At 38.2% G+C, this 14,999-nt stretch overlaps 1 protein-coding gene across 4 annotated transcripts in view; it reads left to right on the forward strand.

The window, feature by feature from the left end:
- Positions 1–14,999, forward strand: part of SLC2A9 (solute carrier family 2 member 9) — a 310,297-nt gene that overhangs the window by 187,570 nt on the left and 107,728 nt on the right. For all 4 annotated transcript variants that reach the window (XM_043972628.1, XM_043972627.1, XM_043972629.1 and 1 more), the window contains one exon: positions 9,651–9,752. In XM_043972628.1, the coding sequence (XP_043828563.1) occupies positions 9,651–9,752 (102 nt within the window). The remainder of the gene's footprint in view (positions 1–9,650; positions 9,753–14,999) is intronic.

The raw sequence follows: 14,999 nt of genomic DNA on the forward strand, positions 1-14,999 counted from the left end.
GTTTAAAAACCAACAATTCATACATAGGATGAGGGTGGGGAAGATGGCATAATTGAACTAATACAGAGTTCTGAGTCATGAGACGCATTTCTGTTTTCAACTTTTTAAATAACTAGCCTTAAACAAATCAACTAACCTCTGCATGCCTCAGTTTCTTTATAAGTCAATAGATGATGATACTATCTATCATATTTACCTTGGAAGGCTGACATATGTGTCAAATGGATAATAGATGCAAAAATCATTTGGAATGTAATTAGTTCTTTGTTTTGTTTTGTTTTGTTTTTGGTGAGGCAATTGGGGTTAAGTGACTTGCCCAAGGTCACACAGCTAGTAAGTGTCAAGTGTCTGAGGCCAGATTTGAACTTAGGTCCTCCTGAATCCAGGGCCGGTGCTCTATCCACTGCACCACCTAGCTGCCCCTGTAGTAAGTTCTTAATACCTATAAAGCTCACTGATGAAGTGAATCTCCAGTGTAGTACATCTTGGCCATTCTGGTACTTTAGAGGAGTCTCATTGCCCACTAGATACTTCTGCTCTCTTTCCCATTACTTTCCCACAGGCTTATAAAGACCTTCACATGAGGTTGGTTCTCCTTATGCCTAATTTTTCATGTCAAGCCTTGACAGTCTTTCACATGTACTGACTTTGATGGGACCATGTTCCCTAAGGGTCCAGATAGTGACCCTCCATTAGACAGTCTTTTTCACTACCCTCTAGCCCAATGCCAGTAACTGAAGATAGTTTTCTTTGTCCAACTTGGTCCGACAAGTTGTCAGAAAACAGATAATTAACTGGCTTTTGCCAGACTCCCAACAGTCCTTCCCTTCAAGTATGCATTTTTCACTGGAGATGAAATGAGCAGAGCTGTGTAGAAGGGTAGGCAAGGCCCAGGATAGAACATACCAGGGAGAAAGAGAGAGTACAATATGAGGAGATTTCATTAAATTTATTCACATTGGATTTTGGAAAGCTCTGCCACCTCTTGAGTAAAGTTATGATAAGTCAATTCATATGTCATCTAGGCATGGTTCAAAGTCTCTGTTGAATGCAAATAGGAGACAGCTTTTTCACCACATAGGATTATTTGTTGGGTAAATTATTCTTGGTTGCAAGCCTATGTCTTTTGCCTTTTGGAATGTTATATTTCACACTCTCTGCTCTTTTATGGATTAAATATGTAGAGAAACACATATTTTTTGATGTGGTCAATATGCTAATTTGTTTTGTTTAACTGTGCATGTTTGTTGCAATGTGTCTTTCTCCCCCAGTGGGAAAGGAAAAGAAAGTAACTGAAAAAAATATAATTTAAAAAATAGGGGACACAATCCTGAAGAAGATATGCAAATGCTTCTCTGCCTTATCCCTTCACAAAGATGGAAGCAAGATTCACTTTTCTTATTTAGAAATCCCAGGTCATCAGGAAAATGGGCAATGAGAGTTAATTTAAATGTCTCAAAGACAGAAGAAAATGTACAATAACAATCCAATAAAAAAGTTTATTAAATCAGGCAGCCCCTATTTCATGGTATCGTTTAAATGATAAATAGAAGGGACTTTAGAGTTTAGATAATAGTCCCTTTCATTTTACAGCTGAGGAAACTGAGACTCAGAGAAAGAAAATCATTTGATCCAGGTCACACAGGTACCAGATCCTCTAAATCATAATTCAGGGGTCTTGCCACAGTACCCTGCTGCTGCTCCTAGGTGACTGTGACTTATTGCCCTCAAATGAAAAAATGTTAGAGAATCCAGTCCTAATTAATGTAAAAGTCTTTTATTTTTAAATGGTCCCCAGCATTTCAAAATAATGATACTTTTTTTCTATTAGGCATTCAACTCAGTATGTATTTTTGAATGCTTACTCTATGGCCAACTTTGTAGGAATTGCTGAGAGATAAGAATTAGTTTTTGCCTTCAAAGATCTATGTAGGGAGAAAATGAACTCTTCTCCTTAGGTTATTTAGCAAAACTCTCTTGTAAACCCAAGGATCTTTTGACTTTAGAAGCAATATATCACTTGCCCCATTTCACCCTATAATTCACAGATCTTCTTTAAAAACTAGATAAAGGGCAGTATTTTTTAAGCCTTTCAGAATTAAAATAGGAAATTTTTGACAATTTTATCAATTACTAGGTAATTTATTTGCATGGGGAAATTTCATCTGTGGTAAAAATTCTGATTATCCATTCACATAAATTAAATTTCCCCAAACAAAAGGCATCATGATATTTTGCCAGGGGTTCTACTAGAGTTTAGGATGCCCCAAAATCTTAGCTCCAAATATTGCCACTCCCCCAAAGAGTTGTTTTAGGGAAGGGAAAAGGGACTAGAGAAAAGAGGATCAAGAATATAACCTTGGCATCTGAAGGAAGAAGGGATGGGGGGAGGGGGGAGAGAGAGGGAGAGAGAGAGAGAGAGCGAGAGCAAGCGCTCCTACCAAGGATACTGAAGTATTACTGAATCCATAGCTTCAAGAACAAGAGAAAGTCCTGGCCCAGTTCTGTCAGTCAGTCAATAAATATTTATGAAATACTATGTGACAGGCACTATGCTAAACTCTGGGGATACAAAAAAAAAGGCAAAAATTATTCCTTTCCTCAAAGACTGTAAGGGAGGAGATAACATTTAAATACCTAGTTACATAAAAGATTTGTGTGGAATAATGGGATATAATCAGGCATTTATTAGCTCTCAAAATCCCCAAATTCAGCAATATCATCCACAATCTAAAACCACCATGCTATCTTCCAGCCTCATCTCCATCTACTCTTTGCTCCAGCCAAACTAATTTACTTTCTGTTCTGAATATGCTCTAAACTTTGTCCCTGCACCTGGAATGTCTTCTGCACTCTTCCCTTGAATCAAAGTCTCCAGCCATCTTCCCAGTCTCATTTCACATTACTGCCTTCTGGGCACTCCATGTTCCAGGGCAATGGTCTATCCAGCTAGCCTATTGGCTGGTCTCTGAATTCCCCATTCCATCTCCTACCCACATGCCTTCACAAAGATTATCTTTCAAGCTTGGGATGAACTACCCCATTTCACCTCTGCTTCACTGGATTACCCTTAGCTTCTTCTAAGCTTCAGCTCAGGTGTCACTGCCTATAGGACACTCTCTTGATTCTACCCAGCATCCCTCAGCTATTAAAGCTTTTGCCCTCCTTTAATTACATGACATTTACTTATGTTTATATACCACATCTCTCTAGTAGGATCTAGGCTCCATGATAGTAGGACCTTTTTTCTTATAAAATTTTTTTGACTTTCTCTTCTCAGCACTTTCACTCAATATGCTACAAATAGTAGGAATAGAAGACAGGGCCTAGGCATGTGATTTTATTGGTATAAGGAACATTCAGATGAGGAAATTCCCTCTAACCAATGCCAGTCAACACCTTATCTGCATCTTAGATAATTGCCTAGAGCAATGAGAGATTAAATAGTTTGCTCAAGGTCATACATCCAGTATTTGTCAACAGGTGGATTTATTGATACAGATAGGTGGCCTAGTGGATAGAGAAGGTTTGCCTGGAGTCAGGAAAAAGAGAGTTCAAATTCTCAGACATGTATTAGTTGTGTGGCTCTTCTAATTGACCCAGAATGGAATGAAGGCACTGGACTTGGTGACCCAAAAGGTCCCCTTAAAGCTCTAAAGCTGTAGCCTACAATTAAATAGTATCAGATCCTATATTCTGATACTATACAATAGCCACAGATAGTGTTGTCTCAATATATTCACTTGTCTGACACCTTAAGTCCAAATCCCTGCTTTTATAGTTAATAAAATTAAGGCCTAGAAAGGGTAAGGGACTTACCTCTGGTCACATAGGTAGAACCAGACCTGGGATCCGAACTTACAGACTTGTCTTCAAAGTTAAATTCTCTTTCTATATCCCCATGTGTTTCTCATGGAGTTTTAAGACATTAGGGCTATGAGATATATTAGAGATTACCTAATCTGGGATCCTGTTTTAAAATATTGTCAGCAAACTAGGACTTAGAAAGGAAATGTCCACAGTTACACAGGTAGTTTAGATTACTAGGTTGTAAATAAAAACTATCATGAACCATTGCATATCTAAACTTTGTATCTCTCTTGGCACCTAGCAGAGTGCTTTGTACACAGTAGGTGCTTAATAAATGTTGTGCTCCATTGCATTAACAGTGACAGAGCCAAACCTAGAACCCATGGGTAATAATTAAGTAGCCAGTGTTTTTCCCCCTACACCACCCTACCTTGCTATAATTTCTACCACTTCTGAGTATGAAAAGTGAATTATATAAATCTAAGCATATTGCTGTCATAATAGTTTGGTTTCACTGGTATTTCTCAAGTGTTTCTTGAAAATGGCAGGTATTGGGACAGCTAGGTGGTGCAGTGGATAAAGCACTGGCCCTGGATTCAGGAGGCCTGAGTTCAAATCAGACACTTGACACTTACTAGCTGTGTGACCCTGGGCAAGTCACTTAACCCTCATTGCCCCACAAAAAAATTAAATTTTTTAAAAAAGGAAAGAAAGAAAATGGCAGGTATTTCTTTATATGGAGGTTTCCCCTATCTGTGACTACCTAATCTCCTTACAAAAATGGTATAATAATAACTAACATTTGTTATCCCTTTAATGTTGGCTAATTCCAGTCTCAGCCCAGATAAAACAAAAGGTTAATGCAAGAGACAGCATCCCATGGCACATGCCTTCTAGGAGCTCAGTTTGCATTAGGTATTGTGGAATTGCCAAGTTCACAAAAATGGCAGGTGTTACTTCTTATTACCTGGCATCTTGGGCATCAGAGGCACTTGATCAAATAGTATGTCAGTCCCCCAAAAGAGAAAAAGATCTATTTGTAAAAACATATTTTTAGCAGCTCTTTCTGTGGTGGCTAAGAATTGGAAATCAAAATAATGCCCATCAATTAGGGAATGGCTAAACAAGCTGTGGTATATGATAGTGATGGGATATTATTGTGCTACAAGAAATGACAAGCAAGATGGCAGAGGAAAGGCAGTGACTTGCCTGAGCTCCCCCCAAGACTCCTTCAAATACCTTCAAATAATTCCATAAGACAATTCCTGGAGCAGCAGAATCCACAAAAGGGCAGGGTTAAATACTTTTCCAGTCAAAGACAACTTAGAAGGTTGGCAGGAAAAGTCTGTTGTACTGGGATCAGAATGGAGAACAGTCCAGTACAGGCTGTGCAAAGCACAGACCCAGCTTCAGCCAATCAGTAGCATGCCTTGGGAGCCTCTGAATCAGCAGCAGCAGCAACTGCTTCTGGAACTCAACCCACAGATGGGAAAGGGGTCAAACAATTGGCCAGAAGGAGATTGCAGGGGTCTCTTTGCTATCACTGAGGCAGGACTCTGTTGTTTTGCCCATACTATCATCCAGGTCACAGACTTCTGTGGCCATCCCAGGCTAGGGAGGAGCACAAACATACCATACTTACAGCCACAGTGAAGCAGGGACCCTCCTCACAATTCCAGGGCAGAAAAACAGGCCTGTGGTTGCTTGCAGACTAGAGCACAGGCCAGGAGAGTAGTAAACATACCTCTCCTTAAATTACACCACCTTGGAAGAATTAAAAATTTACAAATCCCTAGAAGTAGCTCTGAAAACAGCTGCACAAACCCCCTGAAGCTTGGGACAGTGTGCCTTCCACCCTGGAAGCAGAGTCCCATTTTAACAAAGAGTTAATAGTCAAGAAATAGACTTGGAAAATGAGCAAACAGAAAAAAATTCTGACCATAGAAAGTTTCTATGGTGACAAAGTATATCAAAATTCAGAAGAAAATAAAGTCAAAGTTCCTACATCCAGAACTTGCAAGAAAAATATGTATTTATCTCAGGCCATAGAAGCTCTAAAAAAGGATTTTTAAAATAAAGTATGAGAGGTAGAGGAAAAAATGGAAAGAGAAATGAGTGATGCAAGAAAATCATGAAAAAGTCAACAGCTTGGTAAGGGAGACACCAAAAAAAAAAAAAAAAACCACTGAAGAAAACAATACCTTATAAAACAGACTAGGCCAAATGGTAAAAGAGATACAAAAGCTCTCTGAAGAAAACAACTCCTCAAAAATTAGGATTGAGTAAATGGAAGCTAATGACTTCATGAGAAATCAAGAAACAATAAAACAAAACCAAAAGAATGAAAAAATAGAAGGCAATATGAAATATCTCATTGGAAAAATAACTGACCTGGAAAATAGATCCGGGAAAGATAACTTGAAAGTTACTGGAGTACCTGAAAGCCATGATCAAAAAAAAAAAAGAACTTAGACATCATCTTCCAAGAAATTGTCAGGGGAAACTGCCCTGATATTCTAGAAGCAGAAGGTAAAATAGAAATTGAAAGAATCTACTGATCACCTCCTGAAAAAGATCCCAAAATGAAAGCAAAATTCCAGAGCTCCTAGGTCAAGGGGAAAATACTGCAAGCAGCCAAAAAGAAACAATTCAAGTATTGTGGATCCACAGTCAGGATAAGACAAGATTTAACAGCTTCTATATTAAAGGATTGGCAAGCATGGAATATGATATTCCAGAAGGCAAAGAAACTGAAATTACAAACAAAAATCACCTACCCAGAAAAACTAAGTATAATCCATCAAGGTGAAAAATGGGAATTAATTGAAAGAAAGGACTTTCAGGCATTTTCAATGAAAAGACCTGAGCTGAATAGAAAATTTAACTTTCAAATACAAGACTCAGGAGAAGCATACAAAGGTAAGCAGGAAAAAGAAATCATAAGGGATATTAAAAGGTTAAACTGTTTACATTCTTACATGGGAAGATAATGCTTGTAACTCATAAGAAGTTTCTCATTATTAGGACAGCTGGATGGAGTATATTTAGACAGAGGGCACTGATGTGAGTTGGAATATGAAAGGATGATATCTTTAAAAAATAAAATTAAGGGGTGAGAGAGGAATGAACTGGGAGAAAGGGAAGGAGAGAGGTGGAATGGGGTAAAGTATTTAACGTAAAAAAGCAAGAAAAAGCTTATACAGTGGAGGGATAGATGGGGAAGGTACCAGGAAGTGAGTGAACCTTACTCTCATCAGAATTGGCTCAAAGAAGGAATAATTTACACACTCAATTGAGTATAGAAATCTATCTTACCTTGAAGGAAAGTAGGAGGGGAAGGGGATAAGGGAGTGTGTGTGAAAGAAAGGAGGGCAGATTGGGGGAGGGGGAAGTCAGAAACAAAACACTTTTGAGGAGGGAGAGGGTGAAAGGAGATAGAGAATAGAGTAAATGTCATGGAGAGGGAATAGGATGGGGAGAAATACAGTTAACAATAGTAACTGTGAAAAATTTTTGAAACAAGTTTGTCTGATAAAGTCTTCACTTCTCAAACATATAGAGAACTGAGTCAAATTTATTAGAGCCCCAATTGATAAATGATAAAAAGATATGAACAGTTTTCATATCTTTTCAAAGCTATGTATAGTCATATAAAAATGCTCTAACTCACTATGGATTAGAAAGATGAAAGTCAAAACTATTGGATTGGATAATAGGACAGCAGAGGAAAAAATAAATATTGTAGGGGATATGGGGGAAATGAGACATTAATGCACTGTTGTTGGAGTTGTAAACTGATTCAAACATTCTATAGAGCAATTTGAAACTATGGTCAAAGGGTTATAAAACCATGCATACTCTTTGACCTAGTAATACCACTACTAGGTCTGTATCCAAAAAAAGATAAAAACCAAAAAATTTAAAGGACTTATATGTACAAAAGATATTTATGGCAGCTCTTTTCTGGTGCAAAGAATTAGAAATTGAGGAAATGCCCATCAGTTGGGGAATAGCTGAACAAATTGTGGGATATGATTATTATGGAACACTATTATGCTATAAGAAATGATGAACAGGATGTTCTCAGAAAAACCTGGAAAGACTTACATGAGCTGATGCAAAGTGAAATGTACTATATAAAAAGTAACAGCAATATTGTAAAATGATCAGCTGTGAATGACTTTGCTATTCTTGGCAATAGAATGATCCAAGACAGTTCTGAAGGACTTATAATGAAAAATGTGATCCATCTCCAGAGAAAGAACTGATGATGTCTGAATACAGATTGAAGCATAATTTTTTTTAGTTTATTTTTCTTGAGTTTTTTTTGTCTGTTTTCTTTCGCACTCTGACTAATATAGAAATGTTTTGCATGACTACACATGTATAACTTATATTGAATTGCTTGCCTTCATAAGAGGGGGTGGGAAGGGAGGGGGAAGAGAATTTGGAGTACAAAATTTTAAAAATGGACATTAAAAATTGTATTTATGTCTAATTGGGGAAAAATAAAATTCTAAATAAATGAAGAAAAAAAAGAAAGAAAGAACAAGCAGGATGATTTCAGAAAGGCCTGGAAAGACTTGTGTGAATTGAGGTATGGTGAAGTGAGCAGAACCAAGAGAATTTTATACACAGAGACAGAAATATTGTTTGATGGAGAACTGTGAATGACTTAAAATATTCTCAGCAGTCCAATGATCCAAGACAATCCCAAAGAACTAATGATGATGCATACTATCCACCTTCAAAGAAAGAACTGATATTGATTGAACACACAGACTGAAAAATGCGATTTTTCTTTTTCTTTCATTTTTTTCTTATTCAAGCTTTCTCATACTAAATGACTAATATGGTTGTGTTTTATATAATTGCACATGTATAACCCATATCTGATTGCTTACCACCTCAAGGAGGGAGAAGGGAGGGAGGGAAGAAGGGATAAAATTTGGAACTCAAAACTATAAATAAAAATATTTGTTATTAAATATATATATAAATCAAATTGTATGTCAGCCTACTGTAAGTCAAGACTAGAATATTTGCTAACCATTCTTTTTATCATTCTACTGTCATGTATTGTTGAGTAGCATTAATTACCAATGGTCAAGGAAGGAAGGGAAAGGGAAATCATTCATTATTTAGCTAGAGACATAAAATGGTGTAGCTTTTCATTAACTATTCTGAAATTTAATACCACTGAAATTCCTAAGAGGCATCATTGAGAATTATATAAAGAATCAGCCTTAGCATTAGGAGGACCTGGGTTCAGATCCTTCATCTGACACTTACAAGTTAAATGACCCTTTGCAAATCACTCAACTTCTCAGTGACCCTGGGACAACTCTCTAAGATTATAAATTGCAGAGAAAATTCTGATCTATACCATTAATAAAGAGGATTTCCTTACCAGTCTGCCATCCTCCACCTGCTCCCATCCTTCCAATGTTCTCAATAAACACATTGGAATGTGTTTTAAAGAAAAGCACTAGCATCTTATTTACAATGCTCAAATAGCCCTTATAGATCTAATACTCTTTTGTTCTTTTCAAGGGGTCATAGATTTGAACAGAAGACCTTAGAAATTATCCAGTGAAATTTCTTCATTTTCTAAATGAATAAACGGAGGCCTAAAGAGAGATAGTGATTTTCTTTTTGTAAGATCACATGGGTAGTAAGTAATAGAACACAAGATTTTTAATCTTCCTTCCTTGGGAATCTACCGTATTTGGCACAAACTAGGACCTTGGAGCTGCCTGGCCTCTCCAGCCTCAATGAAAATGTCTCTTCTTGATGAATTCCTTTAAAGCAAAATCACTTTCTTTTCCCATATGTTTTAGGGCCTGGTCATTGAACGTCTGGGGCGCAGACCTCTCCTCGTTGGTGGCTTTGGTCTCATGGCGCTCTTCTTTGGAATCCTCACTGTGACTTTGACACTGCAGGTATGCAGGTATTGTTTGTGGCTATATATCAACACTGGGGTTGGTAATTTCCCCCTAGCCCTTTGGAATATGAGACTTGTTCTATTATATACAGCCTACTCATAACTCTTGTTTCAGTCATCCTCAAATTATATTATATTATATGGCTGGAGTCAAAGGATTTAGTTGGTTTTGTTTTGTTTTGTTTTGTTTTGCTCTGCCAATGGCCTCTTTAATCTAATAGTTCACACAATAGACTCTGTGTGTTTTTATTTGAGTCTTAAAAATCAAAATAATAATGTCAGGCTTAATCATCTCCAGATCACAGCAATGTGCTTTCTGAAGCTACATGTTCAGTAGGAATAATAAACATTTATAAATCATTTTAAGGTTTACCAAACACTGACACTAACCCAATGGGATTGGTGTGGTGGTTATTGTGCAAGGCACTGATTATTTGAGAAAGGAGGGAGAGTCACCTGAAGGATGATAGATCATAGCAAAAAGGACCAGGTGATAAAACAGATGGAGTAAACTTCAAAGGAGAGGCTTCTGAGTAATGGCAGCAGAGGCACCTGAAAGGGGCAGTAGAGATCAAGGGCTGTGCTAGCTCCTTTCCCTGGCCCAATTCTGCTTCTGCTAGTACCTTAATGATGCTGGGTAAGTCATTTCCCTTCTTTGGGCTTCAGTTTCCTTGACTGTGGGATGAAGGGCTACAACTAGATAACCTGTAAATTTATTTCTAGTTCTGAATTCTGTGATGCACAACAATCTCTGGAAGGGGTGGGGGGATGCTGGGAAGGGTACAAAGTAGAGATCAGAAATAAAGGAAATTTTGTTAACGATGGAAGAGAAGGTAAAAGAGGAAATAGACTGGGGAATGGTAAGATTAAATGGGATGGAGATAAGAGTAGGGGGAGAGCTAGCAGAGGAAGAGGGCTTTCACTCTTGGAGATGATAACTTTGAATTGCTGATATCAGAGGAATTTACTGGTCATAGGCATGTGCTGACTGGGGCCCTTCACATCCATGTTGGGAGAATGTGTCATTAGTTCTCTCCAAATGCTGGTGAGCTAGGAGAAGGAGTGGCAGAGAATTTTAAGTATGGTATTTGGGCTTCTAGGAATGAGACTGAATTCACACATGATAGCAACCCAGTAATTATATACTAAGATATCAGGCCTGGGGTACACCTGGGAGATAACCCACGTGTGGGGAATATAAATATTAATCAGTCAACAAGCACTTATTAAGTGCTTAATATGTATCAGATCATGGATTTACCAAACAAAAGAAAGAAAGAGAAAGAAGGAAGGAAGGAAGGAAGGAAGGAAGGAAGGAAGGAAGGAAGGAAGGAAGGGAGGGAGGGAGGGAGGGAGGGAGGAAGGAAGGAAGGAAGGAAGGAAGGAAGGAAGGAAGGAAGGAAGGAAGGAAGGAAGGAAGGAAGGAAGGAAGGAAGGGAGGGAGGGAGGGAGGGAGGGAGGGAGGAAGGAAGGAAGGAAGGAAGGAAGGGAGGGAGGAAGGAAGAAAGAAAGAAAGTTACTGTTCCCAAAGAACCTATGTTTTATCAGGGAAGACAACTGTATATACTTACACACATATTTTTGTTGTTGCTGTTCAGTAATTTCAGTTGTGTCCAATTCTTCATAACCCCATTTGGGGTTTTCTTGGCAGAGATACTGGAGTAATTTGCCATTTCCTTCTCCAACTCATTTTACAGAGCAGGAAACTTAGACAAACAGGGTGAAGTGACTTGCCCAGGGTCACACAGCTGGTAAGTGTCTTAGGTTGGATTTGAACTCAGAAAGATGAGTCCTCCTGACTCTGGGCCTTGCATTCTATCCTCTGTACCACCCAGCTGCTCTAATATATTCCCCTACATACATATACACAGAGAAATATGAGGTGGTTAGGGAGAAAGGGTTCAAGCACTTGGAATCAGGTTAGGAAAAGTCCCATATAAAAGGTGGCATATGATATATAAACACATGCACACACTACATATGTACATATATGTACATACACATATGTAATATTAAATCACATATATACATATCCATATTACATGCACATGTTATAAAATGAGTTTTATACAATAAATATATTTTAAATATATTTTGTATAAAATATGAGATGGAAAGTTAGAAGCAACAATGGATGAAGATCTCTTAGGACTTTGTGTCTTGGAATGATTAAATAGGCTCAAGAGACTGTTTCTGAGTAATTTAATCCTTCTGTTACTATTATATATAATTGTTTATTTGAAAAAAATTAGAATTTCAAAGGGCTAAAGTCATTCATGGGGGTTTTCAAAACCTGGTGCAATCATAGCTATGATTGTCTATTATGTTCAGGGTTAAATGTAAAGGGCTTGAAAAACTAAACAAAGGAATTTCCATTTTATACTACAAGATATTCTAGGGAGCCAATCAAGTTTGTTAAATAGTAGAATGACTTGGTTAGGTCTGTGCTTAAAAAAATCACTTTGGCAACTGTATAGGGGATGCATTGGAATTGTGAGAGACTTGAGACAGGCTAACAATTAGGAAATGGGGGGCAGCTAGGTGGAGCAGTGGATAAAACACTGGCCCTGGATTCAGGAGGACCTGAGTTCAAATCTGATCTCAGACACTTGACTCGTACTAGCTATGTGACCTTGGGCAAGTCACTTAACCCTAATTGCCCGGCCAAAAAAAAAAAAGAAAAGAAAAGAAAAAGGAAACTATTGCATTAGTCCAGAAAAGGGATGAAGAGACAAAATAGATTGTGGCTGTGTAAGCAGAGATCAGATAGAAGAGGTGTAGTCATTAAAAATAAAAGGCAAGATTTGGCAGCTGATTGGATATGTGGGGTGAAGCAGAATGAGGTGTTGAGTATATTGTTAATGTAATGAATCTGAAAGACTGGAAGAATGGTGGTACCCTCAATTTTAGAAAAGTAAAGTTAGGAAGAATCATGATGGTTTGGGAACAAGATAATGAGTTGTTTTGGACATGGTGAGGTCTATGAGACATGCACTTTGAAATGTGTATAGTAAACAGTTGTTGATACTGGAGTGGAGCTCAGGAGAGAGACTGGATCTGGATATAGAGATGTAGGCATGATATGCATAGAGATGATCATTAAATTCATAATAGCTCTCACCAAGAAAGACAGTGTAGAAAGTGAAATGAAGAGGACCCAAGAGGGAGCTTTGGGTTATATTCACATGCCATTAGAGGGCGTGATCTGAGTAATGAGTCATTAAAAGATGACTATCAAGGAATAATCTAACAGATAGGAGGAGAACCAGTAGAGCTTTCTGTAATAAAAACATGAGAAGAGAAAGTATCCAGGAAAAAAGAGTGGACCACACTGTCAAATGATTCCAAGAGGGTTAGTTTAGGAGGAGAGTCACAGGGTCAGATCTGCTTTGAAGAAAATTTACTTTGCCATTAATGTGTAGGATGGACTAGAGTGATGTGAGATTTGAGATAGGAAGACCAATTAGATTGTGAATCCATCAGAGTATTAAATGTAAATTTCTTAAGGGAAGGAACTCTTTTTCCTTTTATCTGTGTCCTCAGTGCCTAGCAAAATAACTTGGACATAATAGGAATAGGAACTCAATGAATTTTTGATGTATTGAATTGAATTGAAGGTGACATGAGTAGCCCACTAGCACTAGTGATTTGTTGGTTAGCCTCAATAGTTATACTGAACAACTACGTGAGGAAGCATCAATTTGTTTAGAGATATTAATTAGGAGCTGATCCAGCCCCCAAATTTTGTGAGCACAGCTTCTGATGATGTCAGGTTCTGTTCTTTTATTTTCCTTTTGGATGAGTCCCATGGCTCTTGGGCGATTTGTTTCATGAAACTGGAATCCTAGGGCATGAGCCTCTCTGTGAATATGTCAGAGATCTCCAAGCTAACCCTTAGTCACATTATCTATCTGTAAATTTCAAGAGGAGACTGGGGAAGAGATAGAGTAGGCTACTCTCACTCAGAAAACTCTGATAAAAAAGGTCCTGAGACTTAGCTTAAGATGAACACCTACTGAAGCATTTTGCTCCCTTGTAGTGAAGGGTCTATTAGTGAGGAGGAAAAGATATCTAAAATTAGACAGTCAGTGTTCAGGAGTTCAAGTAAAAGAGTCTTAGCAATATGGTACTTTTCCTTTTGTGTGCCTTTTGTTATTTTTCAAATTAAACTTTATTTTTTCAATTTACAAGCACTTTCTCCTCCCTGCCCCTGTCTTTCTCTCATCTCCTCCCTCTCATCTTCCCTCCCTCTGCCCTTTAATCCTACCCTCAGAAAAAGGAAACAGGAAAACACTTATAAAATAACATTATAAAAGCAAACAACTTGGAAAGATTTAATAATTGTGATTCTTTCCATGATCATCATTATTCCAGAGGACTGAAGTGCTTTTTTGTTGTTATAAAATGGGAATCATATACCTTTTGCTAAGAGAGAAAACATGAATTTTCCTGAGGCAGCGTCTGTGTTTGGACAACATGAGGTCAAGAGATAGGTGAAAGGTCTGTCTAACATGGCCCCAACAACAAGAGGAGTCCTTGATGCCAAGCCAAAAGGCTTTTGAAGGTAGTGCTTATTGCTGGTCAGGCTGGCCAGGATTCATCATGGGAGGTGGTCCAGAGCCCGGGGGTTAAGGTGAGGAGAAAGGAACCCTAGACAAGGAATTTCCACCTGCCACAGAGTTTTCTCTCACAAGGAGTAACCCAGGTGCTAGGAGAACTTGACTCAATATCAGTCAAGTGCTTTGATTTCTTCAGAGTGAGGGAAGGGCACAGGGGAATCCCTGTCATTTAAATGTTGATTTCACAGCTTCTTTCTCAGCTATGATGAACAAATGCTATCCACACAGAAGATATTTGTTGTGTTTAGGAAAATATTCAAGGTTTCTGACATAAGGAAGTCTCGTGTTTCCCTGGAGCCAAAGGCCGTTTTGTCACCAACTTGCTATGAGTTTTTTGAGTTATCATTAATAATAGTAATTTAGTTGAATGATTTGGTGAACATGTATTAAGGCACCTCTTGTGTGCATAGCACTGTGCTAGATGCTAGGGAAATGAAAGAGTTTAAAAAGACATAGGTCCATGGGGCAACTAGGTGACACAGTGGATAAAGCACCAGCCCTGGATTTAGGAGGAACTGAGTTCAAATCCAGCCTGAGACACTTGACGCTAGCTGTGTGACCCTGGGCAAGTCACTTAACCCTCATTGCCCTGCAAAAAAAAAAAAAAGGCATAGGTCCTACCCTCA

The sequence above is a fragment of the Dromiciops gliroides genome, chromosome 6 (assembly GCF_019393635.1).
Source record: "Dromiciops gliroides isolate mDroGli1 chromosome 6, mDroGli1.pri, whole genome shotgun sequence".
Classification (NCBI taxonomy): Eukaryota; Metazoa; Chordata; class Mammalia; order Microbiotheria; family Microbiotheriidae; genus Dromiciops; species Dromiciops gliroides.